General features: G+C 45.2%; 1 protein-coding gene across 1 annotated transcript in view; it reads right to left on the reverse strand.

The window, feature by feature from the left end:
* Positions 1–764: 764 nt before the first annotated feature.
* TMPRSS13 (transmembrane serine protease 13) overlaps positions 765–24,385 on the reverse strand; it is a 164,496-nt gene continuing 140,875 nt past the window's right edge. Inside the window, exons 12-13 of the mRNA XM_077456863.1 lie at positions 8,600–8,752; positions 765–1,419 (exon numbers count right to left, since the gene is read on the reverse strand). Of these exons, the coding sequence (XP_077312989.1) occupies positions 1,402–1,419; positions 8,600–8,752 (171 nt within the window). The 3' untranslated portion in view covers positions 765–1,401. The remainder of the gene's footprint in view (positions 1,420–8,599; positions 8,753–24,385) is intronic.

Raw genomic sequence — 24,385 nt, forward strand, 5'->3', positions numbered from 1 at the left:
TATATATATATATATATATATATATATATATATATATATATATATATATATATATATATATATATATATATATATATATATATAAGTATTATTTTTAAAAGCATTATTCACTTATGTCACAATACATTTGGCCAATTTTTGCTGTAACTCAGTTGTTGAATAAGGTTTGGTTTCATCAATAGCATGTCATGCAATCAGAGGATGGTCACACAATGTTTCTTTTGGTAATCTTCTTTTTTATTTTCCAAATTACCCAAAAATAATATTCCCTATTATCGGGAAATAGATGTGACAAGAAATATCATTACAAAATGCATTGCTAGCACAATTATATACTTATACTCCACTTCTGGATACTATGCTTGTGTTGATTGTACTGCCTGTGGGGAATGACTTTCAACTAAAGTAAGTGGACCTGACATATAAAAAATAATAATTCAATTTTGGCAAAGTATTTCTATATGTATTTAATCTTTACCCACTGTATTGTTGTGATAACCAACCAAAAATGCTTTGTTGTTATTAAATGTACTGTCAAACATATGTGGATACCCCTCCGAATTTTTGAATTGGGATCAATCGGAATGCCAATTGCCAGATGGGTCCTTTCTTTCAACACCACAAATACTTTAAAAGCCTTCCCAGAGAGTCAAGGGGGTTGAAGTGGGGAGGAATGGCAACTCCATAATTATTTCCAGGGTTTTGGAGTGGGATGTCCACAAACCTTTGCCTATATTGTCTATGCATTTTGTTACTGTATCATCTGCAGCATTAAACACAGTTTTAATCCACACATAGGTAAGGCAATATATTGCAGCACTTTACAGCAAGCTTGGAACCCATGAAGGTTATGTAATAAATCTAAAGACAAAGGTTTGGATTTAGGGTGATGCCTTGGTATTACCCTAAATCCATATTTCTATCTTTGTCTGTGGCTATGGACTAACACACAGCTGCTGTAAGAGATTTAAATATATTGCTTGTTAGGTCTTTGGAACTTGCAGATTTGTGTATCATTTTATCTTAAATCAAGCATTTGTGTAGCCAACATAGATTATGCCATAAATACAGCTCCAATACTTCCAGTTTTGCCCAAGGCATAAAGTACTTAGAAGGTCTGCAGAAGAAGGTCTTCATTGCTAGGAATATTAACCAAGAATCACAAGGTAGGTACTTCTGAATGGCATTTCTCTGACATTTTCTGAGGATCTGTGCTTTGTTTTATGAGTGTTCCCATAAAACCTTAAGTGACGGTGATATTGTATGACACTGTATTAAGCAAGGTATGCAATGTCACTAATACAGTGTATTCAGAACTCCCCGTTATTTCTCCTCAGTAGTGTGCTTTGTTCTCTAGAGTCACAATCAAGTCGTATTCTCTTACTCCTCCAAAGAAATAGGTCACTTGTTCCTCTCCAGCTGTAAAAGAAAAATCAGAAAATAATTGAAAGGTTAATAAAAAATAAGGGTTCCAATAGTCCTAAGAAGAGCACAACTGAGGCGCTTCGGAAAAGAAGGAGAATTATATTTTTGTTCAGACAACATGATACAATCAATGTTGTTAAAAATAAGAGACTGAAAGTAGAACTAAATGAAAAGTTTTTTGTTTTTTTTTCATTTGGATAGAGAAAGAGATTTATAACCAGAGCCAGGTTTTTTGTTGGCATCTGTGTCCAAAATAGGAGATTTTGTGTCACTTCCTTCTCCATAGCCACGTGAAGTAAGAGGTAAAAGTGAGGAAATCTCTGGTTGTCATCAGAACAAGTGTCCCAGTAGAAGATTTCCCTCTATTCCTGTTCTGGTGACAACGCAAAATTTGGGATTTTCTTTTACTTTCAGTCCCAGTGATAAAGGTAAAACCCAAATGCAACACTGCGCTATCCGAATATAGCAGCTAACACACTAAAAATGTATATTTTAGTTCAAACAATATAAACTATATATATATATATATATATATATATATATATATATATATATATATATATATATATGTATATTTCCTACACTGAATTTGACAATCCAAGACCCGGGAGACCTATTCCCTACAATCACCATAACAAGCATGCATGACCCTTAGCCCTTGTACACACGGTTGGAGATTCCGACGGAATGTGTCCTATCGGACCGTTTTGTTGGATATTCCGACTGTGTGTGGTATGCATCAGACTGTTTCCATCGGAATATCCGTCGGACCAAATTTTCCAACTTGCTGGAAATATTTTCCGACAAACTGCTCTGATTGGACATACTCCGATCATGTGTAGAGAATTCCGATCGGACAAAGTGCCACGCATGCTCAGATCAAATTCCTACATCAAAGCTATTGGCTACTAGCCTGAATGTAGTCCCATTGTAACGAAATAACATCCTCACGTTCTGAACGATCGGATTTTCCGACAACTTCGTCCAACCATGTGTATACAACAGTTTCGGACAAAATCCGTCAGACAAAATCCATGGGACAAAATCCGTCGGAAAAAATCCAACGGATTTGATTGTCAGAATGTCCGGCCGTGTGTACAAGGGCTTAGAATATATATTCGTTGGGTCCACATCATCTGGTAAGCCTACATCTATTAAGGTGGTGGTACCGCCACACGGGTGGTTGCATGATAGATTTCTGTGATTGGACGGCTCATCTGCTACTCAATTGCACATTTGGGACTGTATTTTTCACTTTTCAAAAGGACTTTTTTTGTTATTTATTTTATACATGAGGTTTATTTATTCATTGATTCATGTATAATAATTTACATGCACAAGTGTATATTGAATGTAGACGACACTAATTCTTGTTGCTATGTGTTATATGAGTCACTAATACCTATGCGATTCTTTACGTATGGGTAAAATTGTTGTATAGATTTATGCACTTTCTTTCTTCTTTTTAGCTCTACACTTTGCATATTGTTGATATCAGTGATAAAGGTAAACAGGACAAATAGAGAGGGAGAATATCCCTAACATAGGCACAACTAGCAATTAAAAATATGTTCTAATCCTCTCCAAAAAAGAGAGATGTTTTGCCTTTAGTTATGCTTGAAAGTCTAAATAATGTCCATTTAAATTTTAGTTTACAAAAATGAAGATAGTAATACAGTGTACCTGAGAATTTTTAAAGCCCAAATGTTATTATATTTATATAGAGAAGATCAGGGGTCCCCCACCCCCAGACCATGGCCTGGTGCCAGTCCATGGCCTGTTTGAGGCCAGGTCGCACAGACCTCACTGAAGGAGGTGAGTGGTGGGCGGAGTGGGGAGGGGGCAGTTTGTTGGCAGGCAGAAGATGAGTATCACATCCCTTTTTAGAAAGGGAGAACACCCTCTCCCTCAGCTCTCTCCCTGGGTTCCTGTTAGTATGGCTGGCTGAGTCGGGGCTTTCACAGTAAGAGCTCCAGTACTGGTGGGCAAAGCTAGAAGAGAAGATTACACAGGAGCCCTGATCACTGCTTACTGCCCAGCACACCGCAGAGCTCTCACAAGTGAAGATCTGAGACAGATGGCAGACTGCATCTCCCCCCATGAGTCCTGCCCTTCTCTGCCTTCCACCCTGTACTATTCTGTCTGTAAACCTGCCCTGCACCTTGCATTACAGGTTTACTAAGAGAGAGAGTACATTTCTTGAATAGATTGGGACCTCTGAGGTGCTACATAGATGTATTCTACATACACATCTTTTTAAATAAGATATAGTTCACACTATCAGAATACAATGTCTCTGCATATTCCTGCATCGGCATCACTTGGGTAGATGCAATCAGCCAGCAATGTGAACAAAAAACTGTGCATGTATACCAGCTTAAATGATAAATTCACATTTTAGAACATGTTATATGTTACACCAGGGGCAGACTGACCATTCGGCCACTCGAGCACTGCTTGAGGGCCCTGGGCCCAGACATATGGACCGATTTACTAAAGGAAAACAGGCTGGGGAAATTTCTCTCAGGAATGAGGGGAAGCTCTGCTAACTTCTTTCATCCAACTGTGTGCAATCAAAAGTACCAGGGGCGGACTGACCATTTGGCTACTCGAGCACTGCCTGAGGGCCCTGGGCCACTAGGGGGCCCCATCAGGGTTGCCAGCCTCAGTAAAACCAGGGACAGTATGTAAAAATCTGTGTTATTTTTACATATGTCTCTGAAATGTCCCTTACCAACATACTTTTGGTCTAAAAATTCTGATATTATAGCTGCCCCACCTCTCCAGTACCTCCTCAGCCAATATAAACATGTCTGTGTATACCGTGTGTACATGTATGTGTATACTGTGTGATTGTATACTGTGTGTGTGTGTGTGTACACTGTGTGGCCCCATAATCTCTGATTGCCTGGGGGTCCCATAATCTCCTATTGCCCGGGGGCCCCGTGAGTTGTCAGTCCGCCCCTGTGTTACACTAATATTCAGGATGTAACATGTTCTAGTTGACCCCCTCTCCTCTTCAGCCCCCCCCCCCCCACCCCACCCTCGCAGTGTGACAGCGGGCAGAGGTTCTTCTCCACTCACATGTTGTCACATTGTGAAAACAGCGTAGCTGTGCAACGCTTCACCCACACAGTCGCATTATTAATTCACATGAATCTTTGAATGTAGAAACTACAAGCCCTGTCCCCCACTGTGGCAGACAGACTTGTTTGTAGTTTAAATGAACTGTAAGCACATTGATCAGCACACCAGTGTTTCATTCACACTGCCTATACAGCTCTGCATTGACAGCAAAAATATGTGCATATATTATTTTTTAATTAAATGTGAACCTAGCCTTTAGGTATTTATATCTTAATCCTCTGTACCTAGACTAAATGAGCATTTAACCCATGCAGTACGGAGGCCCTACTGCAAGGGTGGATTTTTTTTTATTTTCCAGGGATTTAAACCTTTATTATGTATGATGATGTCAGAGAAGACACTTGGGTCAGGCATGAATATAAATGGATGACTTTATGTATGTATCTATATATTTTTTCTGCTATTGAGAATTTTTTTTTTTCTCAATAGAATTTTATTAGGCATAGGGAAATAACAATTTACAATAACACATTAAAACATGTGATGACGTGTTTTTCAAAACACATTATAATGGCTTTATGTATATACAGTATCTCACAAAAGTGAGTACACCCCTCACATTTTGGTAATATTTTATTATATCTTTTCATATGGCAACAACGAAGAAATAACAATTTGCTACAATGTAAAGTAGTGAGTGTACAGCTTGTATAACAGTGTAAATTTGCTGTCCCTTAAAAATAACTCAACACACAGCCATTAACGGCTAAACCGCTGGCAACAAAAGTGAGTAAACCCTAAGTGAAAATGTCCAAATTGGGCCCAATTAGCCATTTTCCCAACCCGGTGTCATGTGACTCATTAGTGTTACAAGGCCTCAGGTGTGAATGTCGAGCAGGTTTGTTAAATTTGTTTTATCGCTCTCACTCTCTCATACTGGTCACTGGAAATTCAACATGGCACCGCATGGCAAGCAACTCTGAGGATCTGAAAAAAAGAATTGTTGCTCTACATACAAATGGCCTAGGCTATAAGAAGATCGCCGAGACCCTAAAACTGAGCTGCAGCATGGTGGCCAAGACCATACAGCGGTTTAACAGGACAGGTTCCAGCATGGTCAACCAAAGAAGTTGAATGCACATGCTCAAATAGACGTATGAGTGCTGCCAGCATTGCTGGAGATGTTGAAGGTGTGCGGGGGTCAGCCTGTCGGTGCATCAAATTGGTCTTCATGGCTGTTGTCCCAGAAGAAAGCCTCTTCTAAAGATGGTGCACAAGAAAGCCTGCAAACAGTTTGCTGAAGACAAGCAGACTAAGCCAACTAAGGAGATGGATTACTGGAACCATGTCCTGTGGTCTAATGAGACCAAATAAACTTATTTGGTTCAGATGGTGTCAAGTGTGTGTGGTGGCAAGCAGGTGAGGACAGAGTACAAAGACAAGTGTATATTGCCTACAGTCAAGCATGGTGGTGGGAGTGTCATGGTCTGGGGCTTCATGAGTGCTGCCGGCACTGGGGAGCTACTGTTCATTGTGGGAACCATGAATGCCAACATGTACGGTGACATACTGAAGCAGGTCCCTCCCTACGGAGACTGGGCTGCAGGGCAGTATTCCAACATGATAATGACCCCAAACACACCTCCAAGGCAACCACTGCCTTGCTAAAGAAGTCAAGATTAAAGGTGATGGACTGGCCAAGCATGTCTCCAGACCTAACCCCTATTGAGCACAAGGTCTCTAACACCCACCAGCTCTGTGATGTCATCATGGAGGGGTAGAAGAGGACTCCAGTGGAACCTGTGAAGCTCTGGTGAGCTACATGCCCAAGAGGGTAGGGGCAGTGCTGGAAAATAATGGTGACAATCAGTGGCGTTGCCAGGGGGTGGCAATTGAGGCTATAGCCCTGAATCTTGGGCCCATAGCTCTGAGTCTCTTGCCGCAGGGGTCCCTGCCTAACCAACATGCTGTGGCATTTGTGCCCCCGGGCCGCGAGCGCGGCGGGGAACAGGCTGCATGAGAGAGCCAGACAGGCGCATGAGAGAAGCGAGCGGGCAGACAAGCAGATATGACATCATCTCTCTGCACCCTCCCAGCATCACTGCTTTTCCGCTCTCACAGTATGGGCCTCTTCAATGTCAGAGGTGCGGTGGGGAGCAGCGAGATGACATCATCTCTCACTGCCTACCCCACATCATTGATCTCCTGAACCAACACATTTGGTGGCACTGGCTGTCATGGCAAGTGAAAATCTGAAAATGGCAGAAGGTGTCGTGACATGCGATCATCCACATCTGGTGGCAGGCGACGCGGCAGGCGATCATCCACATCTGATGGCAGGCGACATTGCAAGCGATCATCCACATCTGGTGGCAGGCGACATGGCAAGTGACAATCCACATCTGGTGGCAGGTGACATGGCAAGCGATCATCCACACCTGGTGGAAGGTGATGTGGCAAGCGATCATCCAGATCTGGTGGCAGGTGACATGGCAAGTGATCATCCACATCTGGTGGCAGGCAACGTGGCAAGCGATTATCCACATCTGGTGGCAGGTGATATGGCAAGCGAACATCCACATCTGGTGGCAGGTAACGTGACAAACAGACCTAACAATGCCCCTGGTAGCCACACAAAATATTGACACTTTGGGCCCAATTTGGACATTTTCACTTAGGGGTGTACTCACTTTTGTTGCCAGCCATTTAGACATTTATGGCTGTGTGTTGAGTTATTTTGAGGGGACAGCAAATTTACACTGTTATACAAGCTGTACACTCACTACTTTAAATTGTAGCAAAGTGTCATTTCTTCAGTGTTGTCACATGAGTGTTTGTGTATACTGTATACATGAAATGCCTCATAGAGGATACTGTGGTGCACTAGGATGTATATACTCATTATCTCTGCACTATGTAGTTTACCCATCTTTGACTTCTGCACATTATATATTACATAATTCATACCCCTACACCCTGTTCCATTCCTGACTGCTGCACTCATTATTATACATTATTTTTGCTCCTGACCTTTGCACTTTTCAATTTATCTAATCTTGGCCTCTGCACACTATACCTAGGTATAATGATCAGGTGTGGGTAAGATGATTGGTCATGCATAAAACAGGGTGGGGGGCGCACCTTGACATATTCACCCTGGATGACCTTGTCCTGGCACTGCCCATGGTGTCGGGATGATTGAAGTGCCGCCCCCCCCCCCCCCCCACCTGGTCTGTGGAAAAATCTTCTTACACAAAAACGGTCCCTGGTTCAAAAAGATTGGGACCGCTTAAGTAGAGAATAGTTAAAACCTTGTTTGCTTTTTTTTTGTTTTTTGCTGTCTATAGAAAAAAACATGAATAATAAGACTAATAAGGGGCCATTTTTTGTCACCACAGAAAATCTCTATTTCACTTATTTCTGAAGATGGCAGTAACTCACGTAACAGGCAAATCTTTTTTCAAGTAAGCTATTTTGAAAAACAAAATATTACATCTATAATAGTATAATGACTTCATCAGTCAGTACATTCCATTACTGTACCACTGTTCCTAGTGTCACCATTGTTATTAGGCTATTTAGCTTGAAGGCCAATAGATTTCTTTGATTAAGATGCACCCCTAACCACTACTTGTATTGTGCTGTCATTCATTCTGAAGGCCACAAAGCATGCAAACACCATCCTGCTTTGCATTGCGTTTGTAGCGTGTCTGATTTTTTGGAATGCTTCAGTGTGTTGACACTTGGCAGCCCATTTATATTAAATAATGCAATACTCGTTAATGCGTGTTAAATGTAAAATGGGCTCTTAAAGTGGAAGTAAACCCATGGATTTAAACAGTTAAAAAAAAAAAGGGATGCCGGGAATGCTAACTGCACATTGGCTGTGCTCTCAGCCAAACTATCAAACCACCCAATGGCTGATGTCATAACGAATCACATGTGTAGCACCATAGCAGTTGAAGATTAAACAGAGGCAAAGATGGCAGCTTCCTTGGCTGAAAACGATAGGGGAGTTTACTTCCACTTTAAGGTGAGTGACCTGAACTGCAATGCCAACTGGTGAAAATCTTGTTTCTGTTCTTACCTCCATCTTGTTGTATATCCAGCTTAGAAATTCAGGAACATAAGAGTACACTCCTGGTTTATTCGGCTGCCCACAGCCAGTTCCCCAACTAGTCACACCGGCCAAATACCAACGATTTTCCTGCAGACACACCAATGGTCCTCCACTGTCCCCCTGTAACCAGATCAGAATACAGACATTAGTGTGCGTCTACTTGTGAGTTATAGGCTAAGAACTGAATGAAATCAAATAAAATGGACAAGCTTACTTTAACACACAGCTAAAATTGCTGCCATAGGCAGATGTAAAAAAAATCTCAAAGTTTAAATGTCCAAAAGGTCCAGTCAATACAGATATTTGTAGATCTGTATACAATACCATGCATTACTTTTCTGCATGCATGCTCCGACGCAGCTGTAAATAGAAGCTGCCAAGGGAAATGTAATATATACCTAATTGCAGAGTAATGATTATGACTTATAATATTTGTGTGAACATTAGGGCTACATACTAAGAATAGAGGATTGATGGAAGCAAATAGTAGTAAACCCTCACTTAGCATCACCATCACGTAATTCCTCTGAATTTAAAGGGGTGGGCCAGCTGAAATTCAAACACTGTAGCTGCTGACTTTTAATAATTACACTTACCTATCAAGGGTGCCTGTGATGTCGGCCGCCCGAGGCCAACCCGTCTTCTCGGCTCTCTGGTCCCGGCGCCACCATTCTATCTAAGGGAAACAGGCGGTGGAGCCTTGCGGCTTCACTGCCCGTTTCCTACTGCACATGCGTGAGTCGCGCAGCGCTTTGTGAATGGGGTGCGCTGTGTCCTGGGACACACACAGTTCCTAGAACACACGCGCCCCATTCCCCAGAAGACAACGCAAGGAGGAGAGAAGACTGAAGATCACCGCGGAATAGGAAGAGGCAGATTAGGACGATCTGCCTAGCACCATGCATTTCTGATAAGTTTAAAAAAAAAAAAATCATTTTTTTTTCTTTTTTTTTGGAACATTTTAATGTCATTTTGTTTTTTAGAGTGGCCCTGCACTTTGAATATATTCTTTGATAGCCACAAAGGTATATAAATCAACTAAGTGTGCACAAAATGCCTTTTCTAGCCTAGTGCCGCGTACACACGATCAGACTATCCGGCGGACTTAGTCTGGCGACAATCCACCGGAAAGTCCGCCAAATTTCCGATCGAGCGGACCTGCCCACCCACGGGATTTTTCCGGCAGACTAGGTCTATCTGCCGTACTTTTGAAATGAACGGACTTGCCCACACACGGAGGAAAGTCCGTTCATTTTGAATGCGGCTCCAGGTAACCGGGACTAGCAAAGGAAGTCGGAAGAAGACCTCGGAGCTGTGCAATAAGTAATTTTTAACCCTTGTGTGTTGTGCTTTATTTACATTTTTTTCACAGGTGAATGGGTAGGGGTACATTGTACTCCATACTCATTCACATAGGGTGGGGGGCTGGTATCTAGGGGCCCCCTTATTAAAGGGGGCTCCCGGATTCCAATAAGCCCCCGCCCGCAGACCCTGACAACCAACGGCCAGGGTTGTCGGGAAGAGGCCCTTGTCCTCATCAACATGGGAACAAGGTGCTTTGGGGTGGGGGGGCCACGTGGCCCCCCCTTCCCCAAAGGACCCCCCCATGTTGAGGGCACACGGCCTGGTCTGACTCAGGAGAGGGGGGGCGCTCGCTCATCCCCACCCCCTTTCCTGACTGGCCGGGTTACATGCTCAGATTAAGGGTCTGATATGGACCTCGGTGGGACCCCCACGCCGTTTTCTTCCCCTTTAAGTCCATACCAGGTGACGGGGCCAGCGACGTGTCAATCTCACCGCCAAAGCCGGCGACGTTGACTTCCTTCGCTAGTCCCGGCTACCTGGAGCCGCGCTCAAAATGAAAGGACTTTTCTCCTTGTGGGAAAGTCCGTTCATTTCAAAAGTACCGCGGACTAGCACACACACACCGCCGTATTGTCCGCTGGAATGTGAGCTTTGTACGTCCGCCGGACTTTTTTTTCAGAGCCCACACACGGGCAGATTGTCCGGCGAACTGGAGTCCGCCGGATAGTTTGATCATGTGTACGCGGCATAGGAGTAACCTTGTAAATGTAGAGGAAATATCATCCCTGGGCTACAGAGAGCAAGGCTGTGGGAGGGAACCTGCCGGTCCACTTGCTACAGGCTGCCTGCAGAAAACGACAGGAAGGGGCGGATACAAGACCAGTCATCCTGCACAAGAAGAGAGAGCAGTAGTGACTGGTCTGTATAACAGGAAATAGCTGCACACACACAAGGTGCAGCAGTTGTTTCCTGCTCTATTACTGCACAAATCTGGAAGAAATAGGCAAAGGGACCAAAAAAGGCAACATCCAAATAAAAATACACGTGTTTTGTATTTAGTCCAGGGCTCAAGCCTTCAGAGTTACTCACCACCAGTTGCCCCACCCAACCCCTACCCTGCCCCGCCCCTAATATCACCCCTAAACACACCCTCGTAAATTATCTCATGAAATGACACTGTTAACCACTTAAAGAGGGAGTCCCACAAAAACTTTATTTTTAAAAGTCAGCAGCTACAAATACTGCAGCTGCTGACTTGACTTCTAAAATAAGGACACTCACCTGTCCCAGGGTCCAGTGACGTCGACACCCAGGACCGAACCATCCCTTGGTCCTGCAGCCACCATCTTCGGTAAGGGAAGCAGGAGATGAAGCCTAGCGGCTTCACTTCCCGGTTCCCTACTGTGCATGCGCAAGTCAAGCAGCGCAATCTGAATGGTCCCTGCTGTCTCTGGGACCCGTGTGTGTCCCAGCAGACAGTGCGGTGGGATGGGAAGAGGCACAGACTCCCGTGGGAGTCTATGCCCAGAAGTGGGTGCAAATACTCTGCACCCCCCTCCCACCTGAAAGGTGCTAAATGTGACACTGGAGAGGGTAGGGTTCCAAAAAGCAGAGGTTCAATTTGTGTGAAAATCCCCTTTAAGCCCCGACCATTTTGCTAGCCAAAGACCAGAGCACTTTTTGCGATTCAGCACTGCGTCAAATTAACTGACAATTGCGCGGCCCTGCAACGTGGCTCCCAAACAAAATTGACATCCTTTTTTCCCCACAAACAGAGCTTTCTTTTGGTGGTATTTGATCACCTCTGCGGTTTTTTTTTGCGCTATAAACAAAAATAGAGCGACAGTCTTGAAAAAAACTCATTATTTTTTATTATACTTTTGCTATAATAAATATCCCCCAAAAATATATAAAAAAAAATGTTTACTCAGTTTAGGCCGATTAACAACACATGTGATCGGGAGCTATGATCAATGAAGTGTCATTCATAGCCACGCCCCCCCCCCCGCAGTTAGAATCACTCCTCAGGACACACTTAACCCCCCCTAGCCCCCTAGTGGTTAACCCCTTCACTGCCAGTGTCATTTTTACAGTAATCAATGAAATTTTATAGCACTGATCGCTGTAAAAATGACAGTGGTCCCAAAAATGTGTCAAAATGTCCGACGTGTCCGCCATAATGTCGCAGTCACAATAAAAATCGCTGATCACTAACCATTAGTAGTAAAAAAAAATATTAATAAAAATGCCATAAAACTATCCCCTATTTTGTAGACCCTATAACTTTTACGCAAACCAATCAATAAACGCTTATTGCGATTTTTTTACCAAAAATATGTAGAATAATACGTATCGGCCTAAACTGAGGGAAAAAAAATGTTTTATATATTTTTGGGGGGATATTTATTATAGCAAAAAGTAAAAAATATTGCATTTTTTTCAAAATTGAAAAAACATTTTGTTTATAGCGCAAAAAACAAAAACCGCAGAGGTGATCAAATACTACCAAAAGAAAGCTCTATTTGTGGGAAAAAAAGGACGCCAATTCAGTTTGGGAGCCACGTCGCACGACCGCGCAATTACCAGTTAAAGCGTCGCAGTGCCGAATCGCAAAAAGGGGCCTGGTCCTTCAGCTGGAAAATGGTCCGGGGCTTAAGTGGTTAACATAAAGCATATTTTATTGATCTGACTGTGATAGATAAAATAGGGATAAAATATGATTGGCTACTATAGGCACTGCACACATCATTACTGCATTGGTAAGTAATTATTTTAATGATATGTTAGATATAGCATTAAATAAATGAAAACCAATGATCAACACTTTCACTGATTTAGGATACTGAGAGACTTACAGAGCAGAGCACAGCACTGGACGGGGGAGCGGGAGCTGCCAAGGTTAACTTTTCCTATTGACAAGCTGGTGATTGGTTGCTAGGCGGTCCAATCAACCAATCACCAGCTTGTTATAAGTAAAAGTTATCTTCCGCCCAGATATGGATATTAGAGTAGTATAGAACTCAAAAGAAGAAATATAATATATTGCAGTTTACCAATCATTGTGGTGTCTGCATCAGTTTTCTTTTATAGTCTTTCTTCCTTCTTCTGTTTTCACCTGGTGATCTGGCCAGTAACACACTTCTTGTATTAGAGCGCCCCCACTGTGGAGGAATGTGCACTGGAGGCACCTTTGGACTGCAGCATTGTCAGTCTGGGGGGAGGGCAGTGTTAGATGTACTAGCAGATTTAGATAAACTAACAAATTGAAGCCAAACTGCACATCACACTGCAGTTACACAAGCAGTTACTGCAACAGTGCTCTTTTTCTTCTGGGATAAACATTTTACATTAATAAATAAAAGCTGATCATTGTAAGCACCCGTGTCAGTGGGCCTCCAAACTTTCTAAACAAAGGTCCAGTTTACTGTCCTTCAGACTTTAAGGGGGCTGGATTGTGGCCAGTGTGAGTAGAAAATGGGGTAAACAATGCCCCATCATTGGTATTAGTGGGAAGAATAGTGCCCCATCATTGGTGCCAGTGGAAAGAATAGTAACCCATGATTGGTGTCAGTTGAAGGAAAAGTGCCCCATCATTGGTATCAGTGAAAGGAATAGTGCCCCCTTATTGGTGCCACTGAAGGGAATAGTGCCCCATCGTTGGTGTCAGTGGGAGAAATAGTGTCCTATCATTGATATTGGTGGGAATAATAGTGCCCTATCATTGGTGTCAGTGGAAGTAATTGCGCCCTCGTCATTGGCGTCAATGAAAAGAATAGTACCCCATTGTTGGTATCAGTGGAAGGAATAGTGCCCCGTCATTGTCGTCAATGAAAAGAATAGTACCCCATCGTTGGTACCAATGGAAGGAATAGTGCCCCATCATTGGTGTCAGTGGAAGGAATGGTGCCCCATTATTGGTGTCAGTGGAAGAATAATGCCCCATCGTTGGTACCATTGAAGGAATAGTGCCCCATTATTGGTGTAATTGGGAGAAATAGGGCCCTATTTTTGGTGTCAGTGGTAGGGATGAGCCGAACACCCCCCGGTTCGGTTCGCACCAGAACTTGCGAACGACCCCCGCGTTCGGCACGAACGTTAGAACCCCATTGAAGTCTATGGGACTCGAACGTTCGAATTGGAAAGTGCTAATTTTAACGGCTAATATGCAAGATAGTGTGCTAAAAAGGGTTTGGCGACCTGCCTCCTGCCTCAGGGGACATGGGTCACTGCAAGAAAAAGTTTTAAAAACTACCGTTTTGGCGGGAGCACTGATTTTAATGACGATTAAAGTGAAAAAAAAAAGTGAAATATTCCTTTAAATATGGTGCCTGGGGGGTGTCTATAGTATGCCTGTGAAGTGCCACGTGTTTCCCGTGTTTAGAACAGTCCCTGCACAAAATGACATTAAACGGAAATAACACCATTTAAAACTGCTTGCGGTTTTAATGTTATATCTGGTTCCTGCAATATGGTTGAAAATCATTCAGAAAAATGGCATGGGTAGCCCTCCCTGCCCATTACCAGCCTATTTGGGTCTTGTACGCATATTAAGGGGAACCCCGTACCCATATTAAAAAAAGGAAATGCGTGTGGCCCCCAGGCCCTATATACTCAGAACAGCAGTATACAGGCGGTGCAAACAAGACAGGGACTGTGTAGGTTTGTTGTGTTAAGTTGAATCTGTTTGTCATTTTCAACCGGTACATTTTTAAAGTGTAGCTCCAGTCAAAAAAAATATCTTTAAGCTTTTTGGAAAACATAGGGAAGGGTTATCACCCCTGTATAATTTGTTTTGTCGTCCATCTTTTTTCATCTCACTTGCTGTTGTCTCCTTCCGTTTGCAAGTAGGAGATGTTTGTAAATTGGATGTTTGAAAGTAGGGGCCTGCCCTATATGCTCTGCAGAAATGGCGGAACAAGGTGTTGGTTTTGCAACAACATTGTAAGCCCTCAAAGTGACTCTTGGTGGCCGCTGGAGTGCCCTGCTGTGAACGATTATATCAAGAATTGTAATTACATGCCATTGTTGAACAGTGGTAGAAAAATTGACCTTTGGTGGTTGTGGTGCTGGTGCCACAACACTATAAGTCCTCACAGTTACTCTGGGTGGGCACAGGAAGGGGCCCTCCTGTGAAATATTATATCAAGAATTGTAATTACATGTCCCTGTTAAACAGGGGCAGAAAAATTGGGCCTTAGGCACTGGTGCCATCACACTGCAACCTCTGCCATATACTCTAGTTTTTTTGCAGGAATTTGCCCTGCTGCAAAGCATTGCATCAAAAATTGTACTTAAATGCCCCTGTTAAACAGGGGCAGAAAAATTGGGCCTTAGGCACTGGTGCCATCACACTGCAACCTCTGCCATACACTCTAGTTTTTTTGCAGGAATTAGCCCTGCTGCAAAGCATTGCATCAAAAATTGTACTTAAACGCCCCTGTTAAACAGGGGCAGAAAAATTGGGCCTTAGGCACTGGTGCCATCACACTGCAACCTCTGCCATACACTCTAGTTTTTTTGCAGGAATTAGCCCTGCTGCAAAGCATTGCATCAAAAATTGTACTTAAACGCCCCTGTTAAACAGGGGCAGAAAAATTGGGCCTTAGGCACTGGTGCCATCACACTGCAACCTCTGCCATATACTCTAGTTTTTTTGCAGGAATTTGCCCTGCTGCAAAGCATTGCATCAAAAATTGTACTTAAATGCCCCTGTTAAACAGGGGCAGAAAAATTGGGCCTTAGGCACTGGTGCCATCACACTGCAACCTCTGCCATACACTCTAGTTTTTTTGCAGGAATTAGCCCTGCTGCAAAGCATTGCATCAAAAATTGTACTTAAACGCCCCTGTTAAACAGGGGCAGAAAAATTGGGCCTTAGGCACTGGTGCCATCACACTGCAACCTCTGCCATACACTCTAGTTTTTTTGCAGGAATTAGCCCTGCTGCAAAGCATTGCATCAAAAATTGTACTTAAACGCCCCTGTTAAACAGGGGCAGAAAAATTGGGCCTTAGGCACTGGTGCCATCACACTGCAACCTCTGCCATATACTCTAGTTTTTTTGCAGGAATTTGCCCTGCTGCAAAGCATTGCATCAAAAATTGTACTTAAATGCCCCTGTTAAACAGGGGCAGAAAAATTGGGCTTTAGGCACTGGTGCCATCACACTGCAACCTCTGCCATACACTCTAGTTTTTTTGCAGGAATTTGCCCTGCTGCAAAGCATTGCATCAAAAATTGTACTTAAATGCCCCTGTTAAACAGGGGCAGAAAAATTGGGCTTTAGGCACTGGTGCCATCACACTGCAACCTCTGCCATACACTCTAGTTTTTTTGCAGGAATTAGCCCTGCTGCAAAGCATTGCATCAAAAATTGTACTTAAACACCCCTGTTAAACAGGGGCAGAAAAATTGGGCCTTAGGCACTGGTGCCATCACACTGCAACCTCTGCCATATACTCTAGTTTTTTTGCAGGAATTAGCCCTGCTGCAAAGCATTGCATCAAAAATTGTACTTAAACGCCCCTGTTAAACAGGGGCAGAAAAATTGGGCTGCTGGCATCACCCAGAACCAAAAATGTTCTTCCAACATATCAGCGGAGGAGGAAGAGGATAGACAATCAACATAACAGGACAGTCACTCAGCATCAGCATAGGCAGTCTTGAAGGGATGTGGTATTTCAAAAAAAATTATTCGGTTACATCAGCTTCAGGTGCTTGGTAGCTGTGGGTGATCCAAGACTGATTCATCTTGATGAAGGTCAGTCGATCAACTGATTCGGTGGACAGGCGCACCCTGTGATCGGTAACGAAGCCACCAGCAGCACTGAAGGTGCGTTCCGAAAGAACGCTGGATGCAGGACAGGCCAGTAGCTCAATTGCATACTGTGCAAGCTCTGGCCAGTGATCCATCCTCAAGACCCAGTAAGCCAGAGGATTTTCAGTGGGAAAGGTGTCCAAGTCTGACCTTGCCCCTAGGTATTCCTGCACCATGTAAATTAGACGCTGGCGATGGGTGCTGGAACCAATCATACCTTGGGGCTGCGGACTAAAAAATTGTCTGAACGCATCAGTCAGACGGCCACCTTCTCCACCGCTCCTTCTGACTGATGCCTCAGCAACACGTTGTCCAGGACCAGGAGTTTGTGACCTCCCAGTCTCTGGGAACGCGTTGCACAGAGCTTTCTGCAAGGCCTCCCGGAGATGTCTCATCCTCTGCTCCCTCTGCGATGGCAAGATAAGGTCGGCAACCTTACCCTTGTACCGTGGATCAAGGAGAGTGGCCAGCCAGTAATGGTCCCTCTCCTTGATCCGAAGAATACGAGGATCCTTCCGCAGGCTTTGCAGGATCAGGGAGGCCATGCAGCGTAGGTTAGCTGAGGCATTCGGTCCGGAGTCCTCTGGGTCACTAAGGACAACATGATCCGCAGCTACCTCCTCCCAGCCACGTACAAGTCCACGTGTTTCTTGGGACTGTAAATCATCCCTATAAGACTGCTGCTGCTGATGCTGAGTGCCAGCCTCCACCTCCATGCTGACACAATCATCCTCCTCCTCCTCTTCCTCACCCTCTTCCTGTGTGATGGGTGGCACAGCAGGAACACTGTCTGGATAAAGGGGGCCTTGAGAGGCAAGGAAGTCCTCCTCTTCCTGCCTCTGTTCTGCCTCAAGTGCCCTGTCCATTATTCCAGGCAGCGTATGCTCCAAGAGGTGGACAAGAGGTATAGTGTCACTGATGCATGCACTGTCACTGCTCACCATCCTTGTGGCCTCCTCAAACGGTGACAGGACAGTGCATGCATCCCTGATCATGCCCCACTGGCGTGGTGAGAAAAAACCAAGCTCTCCTGACCCTGTCCTAGTGCCGTAGTCGCACAGGTACTCATTGATGGCCCTCTGCTGCGTGTGCAGCCGCTGCAGCATGGCCAATGTTGAGTTCCATCTGGTGGGCATGTCACATATAAGGCGGTTCTTGGGCAGGTTCAACTCCTTTTGGAGCTCAGCCAGCCGAGCACAGGCATTAAATGATCGGCGGAAATGCACACAGACTCTCCTGGCCTGTTTCAGGACATCCTGTAAGCCGGGGTACCTGCCCAAGAACCGCTGCACCACCAGGTTAAGGACGTGAGCTACACAGGGCACATGGGTCAGTTGTCCCTGTCGGAGGGCGGAGAGGAGGTTGGTGCCATTGTCGCAAACCACCATTCCTGGCTTAAGCTGGCGTGGCGTCAACCACCTCTCGGCCTGCCCCTGCAGAGCTGACAAAACATCCGCCCCAGTGTGGCTCCTGTCCCCCAAACAAACCAGCGCAAGCACGGCATGGCATCGTTTTGCCTGCGTACTTGCGTAGCCCCTGCAACGCCTACGGAGCACCGCTGGTTCTGAGGACAGAGCACTGGAAGAGGCCGTGGAGGAAGAAGAAGAGGAGGGGGTGGAGGAGAGAGGTGTGTCACAACCAATAGTAGCATTTTGGAGGCGTGGTGGCGGAACAACCTCCAATACTACTGCACCTTGTCCTGCATCCTTCCCAGCAGCCAGAAGAGTGACCCAATGGGCCGTGAAAGACAGGTAACGTCCCTGTCCATGCCTGCTGGACCATGAGTCAGCGGTAATATGCACCTTACCGCTGACCGCCCTGTCCAGCGAGGCAAGGACATTGCCTTCCACATGCCGGTAGAGAGCCGGAATTGCCTTCCGTGAGAAAAAGTGGCGTTTGGGGACCTGCCACTGAGGAACCGCACATTGTACAAACTCACGGAAGGGGGCCGAATCTACCAACTGAAAAGGCAGCAGTTGAAGTGCTAGCAATTTAGCCAAGCTAGCATTCAACCGCTGGGCATGTGGATGGCTGGGAGTAAATTTCTTCCGCCGGTCCAGCAGCTGGGGCAGGGACATTTGTCTGCTATAATCGGACGTGGATGTACCACTAGCAGAGTTCCCGGAAGCACTTGGCTGTGACACACCTAATTCTACACCTTCATTCCTCTCAGAGCAGGTTTCAGAGAGGACTGAAGGTCTAGTGGGGTTGGAGATGCCAGCTGATGAGGAGCAAGGAGAGGTCCGCTTTGTTCTTTGGTGTGGGTCTTTGAGGTATGCTTGCCAACGAGCTGCATGGCAGGTCAACATATGTCTGGTCAAGCATGTGGTGCCCAAGCGGCTGATGTTTTGGCCACGTGAGATACGCTTGAGACATATGTTGCAAATAGCAGCGGTGCGATCTGATGCACTCGTCTCAAAAAAGGCCCACACCAAAGAACTTTTAGAATAACGCGCAGAGGAAGCGCTCTGCGCAGGCGGAGCTCTGCGGTGTGATTCAGTCGGTGTGCTGCCCCTAAGCTGGCCCCCGGAGGGCATCCTGCCTCGTTGGACATGTGCCTCCTCCTCCTCCTCCTCCTCCTCCTCCCTCCTTCCAGGCACCCACGTGGAGTCAGTGCCCTCATCATCCCCTCCCTCTTCATCGCTGTAGCAAACCTGGCAGTATGCTGCAGCTTGTGGAACATTACTGCCAGATTGTTGTCCTTCTTGAGCATCCCCTCTCTCTGTGCTCACGCTACTGCCTTCCTCTAGCTGAGTGTCATCATCAGAGCCCACCAAACACTGGGCATCCTCCTGGAGCATGTACCCAACACTGTGCTCAAAGAGTTCAGGAGACTCCTCAGGAGGACGTGGTGGGTCTAGGGAAGGAGTCACTGATGATGACATTGAGAGGAGGGACGACGATGTGTTGGCAGCTGCTTTTCTACTACCCTGAGACTGGGTGAGAGAGGATGAGGAGGATGAAGAGGGCTTGGTCATCCACTCTACCAAGTCGTTGGCATGTTGCGGTTCAACATGTCCAGCTGCAGAAAAGAAGGACAAGCATGTCCCATGGCCACGTGCTGATGACAATGCACCGCGTCCCCGACCAGCACTGTTGTCTCTAGACACAGAGCCTGCTTGCCCTCTTTTATCGGCTCGCGCCTGTCTGCCTCTCCTTGCTGGCCTTCCAGACATGGTAATGGCCTGAAGGGAGTTGGGTAAAACAGTAGTTGGGTAGTTTATATTGTTCTGGAGGCACACAACACCCACTAACTCCTGCAGATGCCTTTTTTATAGAACAGCAGAGTTAAAGGGGTATATACAGATGTATACTGTGCTGTGCTGGAAGCACACACAACTTCCAATAACTCCAGCAGATGTCAATCGGGCCCAAATAGAGAACAGCTATGTAGGTGGATAATAGCGGTATGTACTGGGTACAGAGCAGGCACACAGCACGCACTATCTCCTGAGTGACACTGCTGACTGCAAGCTCTATTATTAAAGCTAGATCACTAGCTATATAGGTGAGGTGAATATCACGGTGTATACTGCGGTCAGGGCACGCAGACAATAACCAGAAAACAGCAGAGTTAAAGGGGTATATACAGATGTATACTGTGCTGTGCTGGAAGCACACACAACTTCCAATAACTCCAGCAGATGTCAATCGGGCCCAAATAGAGAACAGCTATGTAGGTGGATAATAGCGGTATGTACTGGGTACAGAGCAGGCACACAGCACGCACTATCTCCTGAGTGACACTGCTGACTGCAAGCTCTATTGTTAAAGATGGACCACTAGCTATATAGGTGAGGTGAATATCACGGTGTATACTGCGGTCAGGGCACGCAGACAATAACAAGAAAACAGCAGAGTTAAAGGGGTATATACAGCTGTATACTGTGCTGTGCTGGAGGCACACACAACTTCCAATAACTCCAGCAAATGACAATCGGGCTCAAATAGAGAACAGCTATGTAGGTGTATATAGTGGTATGTACTGGGTACAGAGCACGCAGACAGCACGCACTAACACTACTGACTGCAAGCTCTATTATTAAAGCTAGATCACTAGCTATATAGGTGAGGTGAATATAGTGGTGTATACTGCGGTCAGGGCACAGACAGTAACCACTACACAAGAGCAAAATAGTAAATCAGCCAAAAACGATTGGTGTGTAACTGTGTTGAAGGTACACAGAACACCCACTGCTTCAGATGCTAACAAACACTACACGAGGCCGCCTGAAAGGCAGCTTTATATAGTGTGGGGCGTGCACTACACTGTCTGAGCTATGATTGGCCACAGGCAGGATGCCTGTGGCCAACCATTGCTCTTCCCGCTACTGGCGCTGCGATTGGCCAAGCATGCGGGGTCACAGTGCATGCTTGGCCAATCGTGAGACAGCAATGCATTGCGCCATCGCAATGCATTGTGGGCCACACGAATTTTGCCGCGAACGGCCCAAACGTTCGGAATTCGGCGAACGCACGAACGACCGATGTTCGAGTCGAACATGTGTTCGACTCGAACACGAAGCTCATCCCTAGTCAGTGGGAGAAATAATGTCCTATCATTGATGTTGGTGGGAAGAATGGTGCCTTTCATTGGTGTCAGTGGAAGGAATAGTGCCCCATCATTGGTGTCAGTGGAAAGAAGAGTGCCCCGTCATTGGCGTCAATGAAAAGAATAGTACCCCATCGTTGGTACCAATGGAAGGAATAGTGCCCCTTCATTGGTGTCAGTGGAAGGAATAATGCCCCATAGTTGGTACCATTGAAGGAATAGTGCCCCATTATTTGTGTAATTGGGAGGAATAGTGTCCTATTTTTGGTGTCAGTGGGAGAAATAATGCCCGTTGGTACAAGTGAAAGAAATAGTGCCCCATTATTGGTGTCAATGGGAGGAATAGCGCCTTGTATCATTGTATCAGTGGGAGAAATAGTGCCCCCAGGATCGGATAAAAGCAAGCAAAGGGCCAACTCCTATATTTGCAGGACAGTAGCTTTCTCTGTTGAAAAACTACAGACTTCCTGTTTGGATCACAAGATGAAAATAAAGGAAAGAAAGATTAAAAAAGAAAACAAATTCTGCCATCACATCTAAGAATTAGTAAACTGCAATAAAATACATTTGCTTTCAGGTTTATTACAGCTTGAAACTATTTACAAATTATTAACAAACAAAAAGAGAGTTAAAGCGGAAGTCCACCCTAAAATGGACCTTCCGTTCATCGGAATCCTCCCCCCCTCCGGCGCCACAATTGGCACCTTTCAGGGGGGAGGGGGGTGCAGTTACCTGGATAATCCAGGTAACTGCACCCACTTCCGGGATAGCTCTCTGCGGAAAGGGGCGTAGATTACGCCCCTTTCCGCAAGTGCCCGCCCCCTTCCGCAAGTGCCCCGCTGCCTGCTGGGAAACACACAGATCCCAGAGGCAGCGGGGACCGTCCTTATTGCGCAGCGCTACTCGCGCATGCGCAGTAGGGAACCGGGAAATGATGCCGAAAGGCTCCATTTCCTGATTCCCATACCCAAGATGGCGGCGGCAGCACCCGAGTACCGATCTAGATGTATTTTATGTGATAGACCAACACAAAGTGGCACATAAATGTAAAATGGAAGGAAAATGATAAATGGTTTTAAAAATTCTTTACAAGTAAATTTGTGAAAAGTGTGGCGTGCATTTGTATTCAGCCCCCCTGAGTCAATACTTTGTAGAACCACCTTTGGCTGCAATTACAGTTGCAAGTCTTTGAGTATGTCTCTATTTGCACATCTAGAGAGTAAAGATTTTGCCCATTCTTCTTTGCAAAATAGCTTTAGCTCTGTCAGATTGGATAGAGAGCGTCTGTGAACAGCAATTTTCAAGTCTTGCCACATATTCTCAATTGGATTTAGGTCTGGACTTTGACTGGGCCATTCTAACACATGAATATGCTTTGATCTAAACCATTCCATTGTATCTCTGGTTGTTAGTTTAGGGTCATTGTCCTGCTGGAAGGTGAACATCCGCCCCAGTCTCAAGTCGTTTGCAGACTCTAAAGCCCCGTACACACGAGAGGACTTATGTCCGACAGACTTCCGAAGGAGTTCCGTCGGAGTTCTGCTGGAGTTCCGACGGAGTTCTGACGGACTTTTCGGCGGAGCGGACTTGGCCACACACAATCACACTAAACTCCGACGGATTCGAACGTGATGACGTACGACTGGATTCGAATAAGGAAGTTCATAGCCAGTAGCCAATAGCTGCCCTAGCGTCGGTTTTAGTCCGTCGGAATAGCATACACACGAGCAAATTTTTCGAAGGGACCGGGTCCGGCGGAGTTCCTTCGGAAAAATTTGAAGCATGTTCCATATTCTAAAGTCCTTCGGACTTTGCCGAGTCAAAAGTCCGTTGCAGCCCACACACGATCGAATAGTCTGACGGACTCAGTCCGTCGGACTTTGGATGTTGAAAAGTCCGCTCGTGTGTACAGGGCTTAACAGGTTTTCTTCTAAGATTGCCCTGTATTTAACTCCATCCACCTTCCTATCAACACTGTACAGCTTCCCGTCCCTACTAAAGAAAATCATCCCCACAACATGATGCTGCCATCACCATGTTTCACGGTGGGGATGGTGTGTTCAGGGTGATGTGTAGTGTTAGTTTTCCGCCACACATAACGGTTTGCTTTTAGGCCAAAAAGTTACATTTTAGTCTCATCTGACCAGAGCACCTTCTTCCACATGTTTGCTACAGGGCTTCTCGCAAACTGCAAATGGGACTTCTTATGGCTCTTTCAACAATGTCTTTCTTCTTGCCACTCTTCCATAAAAGGGCAGATTTGTGGAGAGCACGACTAATAGTTGTCCTGTGGACAGCTTCTCCCACCTGAGCTGTGGATCTCTGCAGCTCCTCCAGAGTTACCATGGGCCTCAGTTGGAGGAAAAGTGATGATGGATTGAACAGAGCTCCATGAGATGTTCAAAGCTTGGGATATTTTTTTTATAACCTAACCCTGCTTTAGGTCCTCTAACAAACTTCTGAGGGCTTAACAGAGCAGCTGTATTTATAAGGAGATTAAATTACACACAGGTGGACTCTATTTACTAAATAGGTGACTTCTGAAGGCAATTGGTTCCACTAGATTTTAGTTACTGGTATCAGAATAAAGGGGGGCTGAATACAAATGCACACCACACTTTTCCGATATGTATTTGTAAAATATTTAGAAAATCATTTATCATTTTCCTTCCACTTAACAATTATGTGCCACCGTGTGTTGGTCTATCACATAAAATCCCAATAAAATACATTTATGTTTTTGGTTGTAACATGACAAAATGTGGAACATTTCAAGGGATATGAATACTTTTTCAAGGCACTGAACCTCTGTGGGTGATACAGTTTCACCTCCCATGTAGCCCGGTACAACAGACCTGGGGTTTGAAAACCAAGCTGTTTTTCCTCCTTGTTCCCAAAGGACTAGGGTTGCCACCACATCCCCTTAAAACCAAACACATATTAATTACACAGGTTCTGTGGCCGATTAAGATGGTAATAAACTCACCTGGAGACCTTATCTGACTTAAATTAGCCTCAAAACCTGTGTAATTCATATGTGTTCAGGTTTAAAAGTGTAGCGGATGACATTTGTGACCAA

Source organism: Lithobates pipiens, unplaced genomic scaffold (genome assembly GCF_037356315.1).
Source record: "Lithobates pipiens isolate NorthernLeopardFrog02 unplaced genomic scaffold, aLitPip1_a1.2 Scaffold_27, whole genome shotgun sequence".
NCBI lineage: Eukaryota > Metazoa > Chordata > Amphibia > Anura > Ranidae > Lithobates > Lithobates pipiens.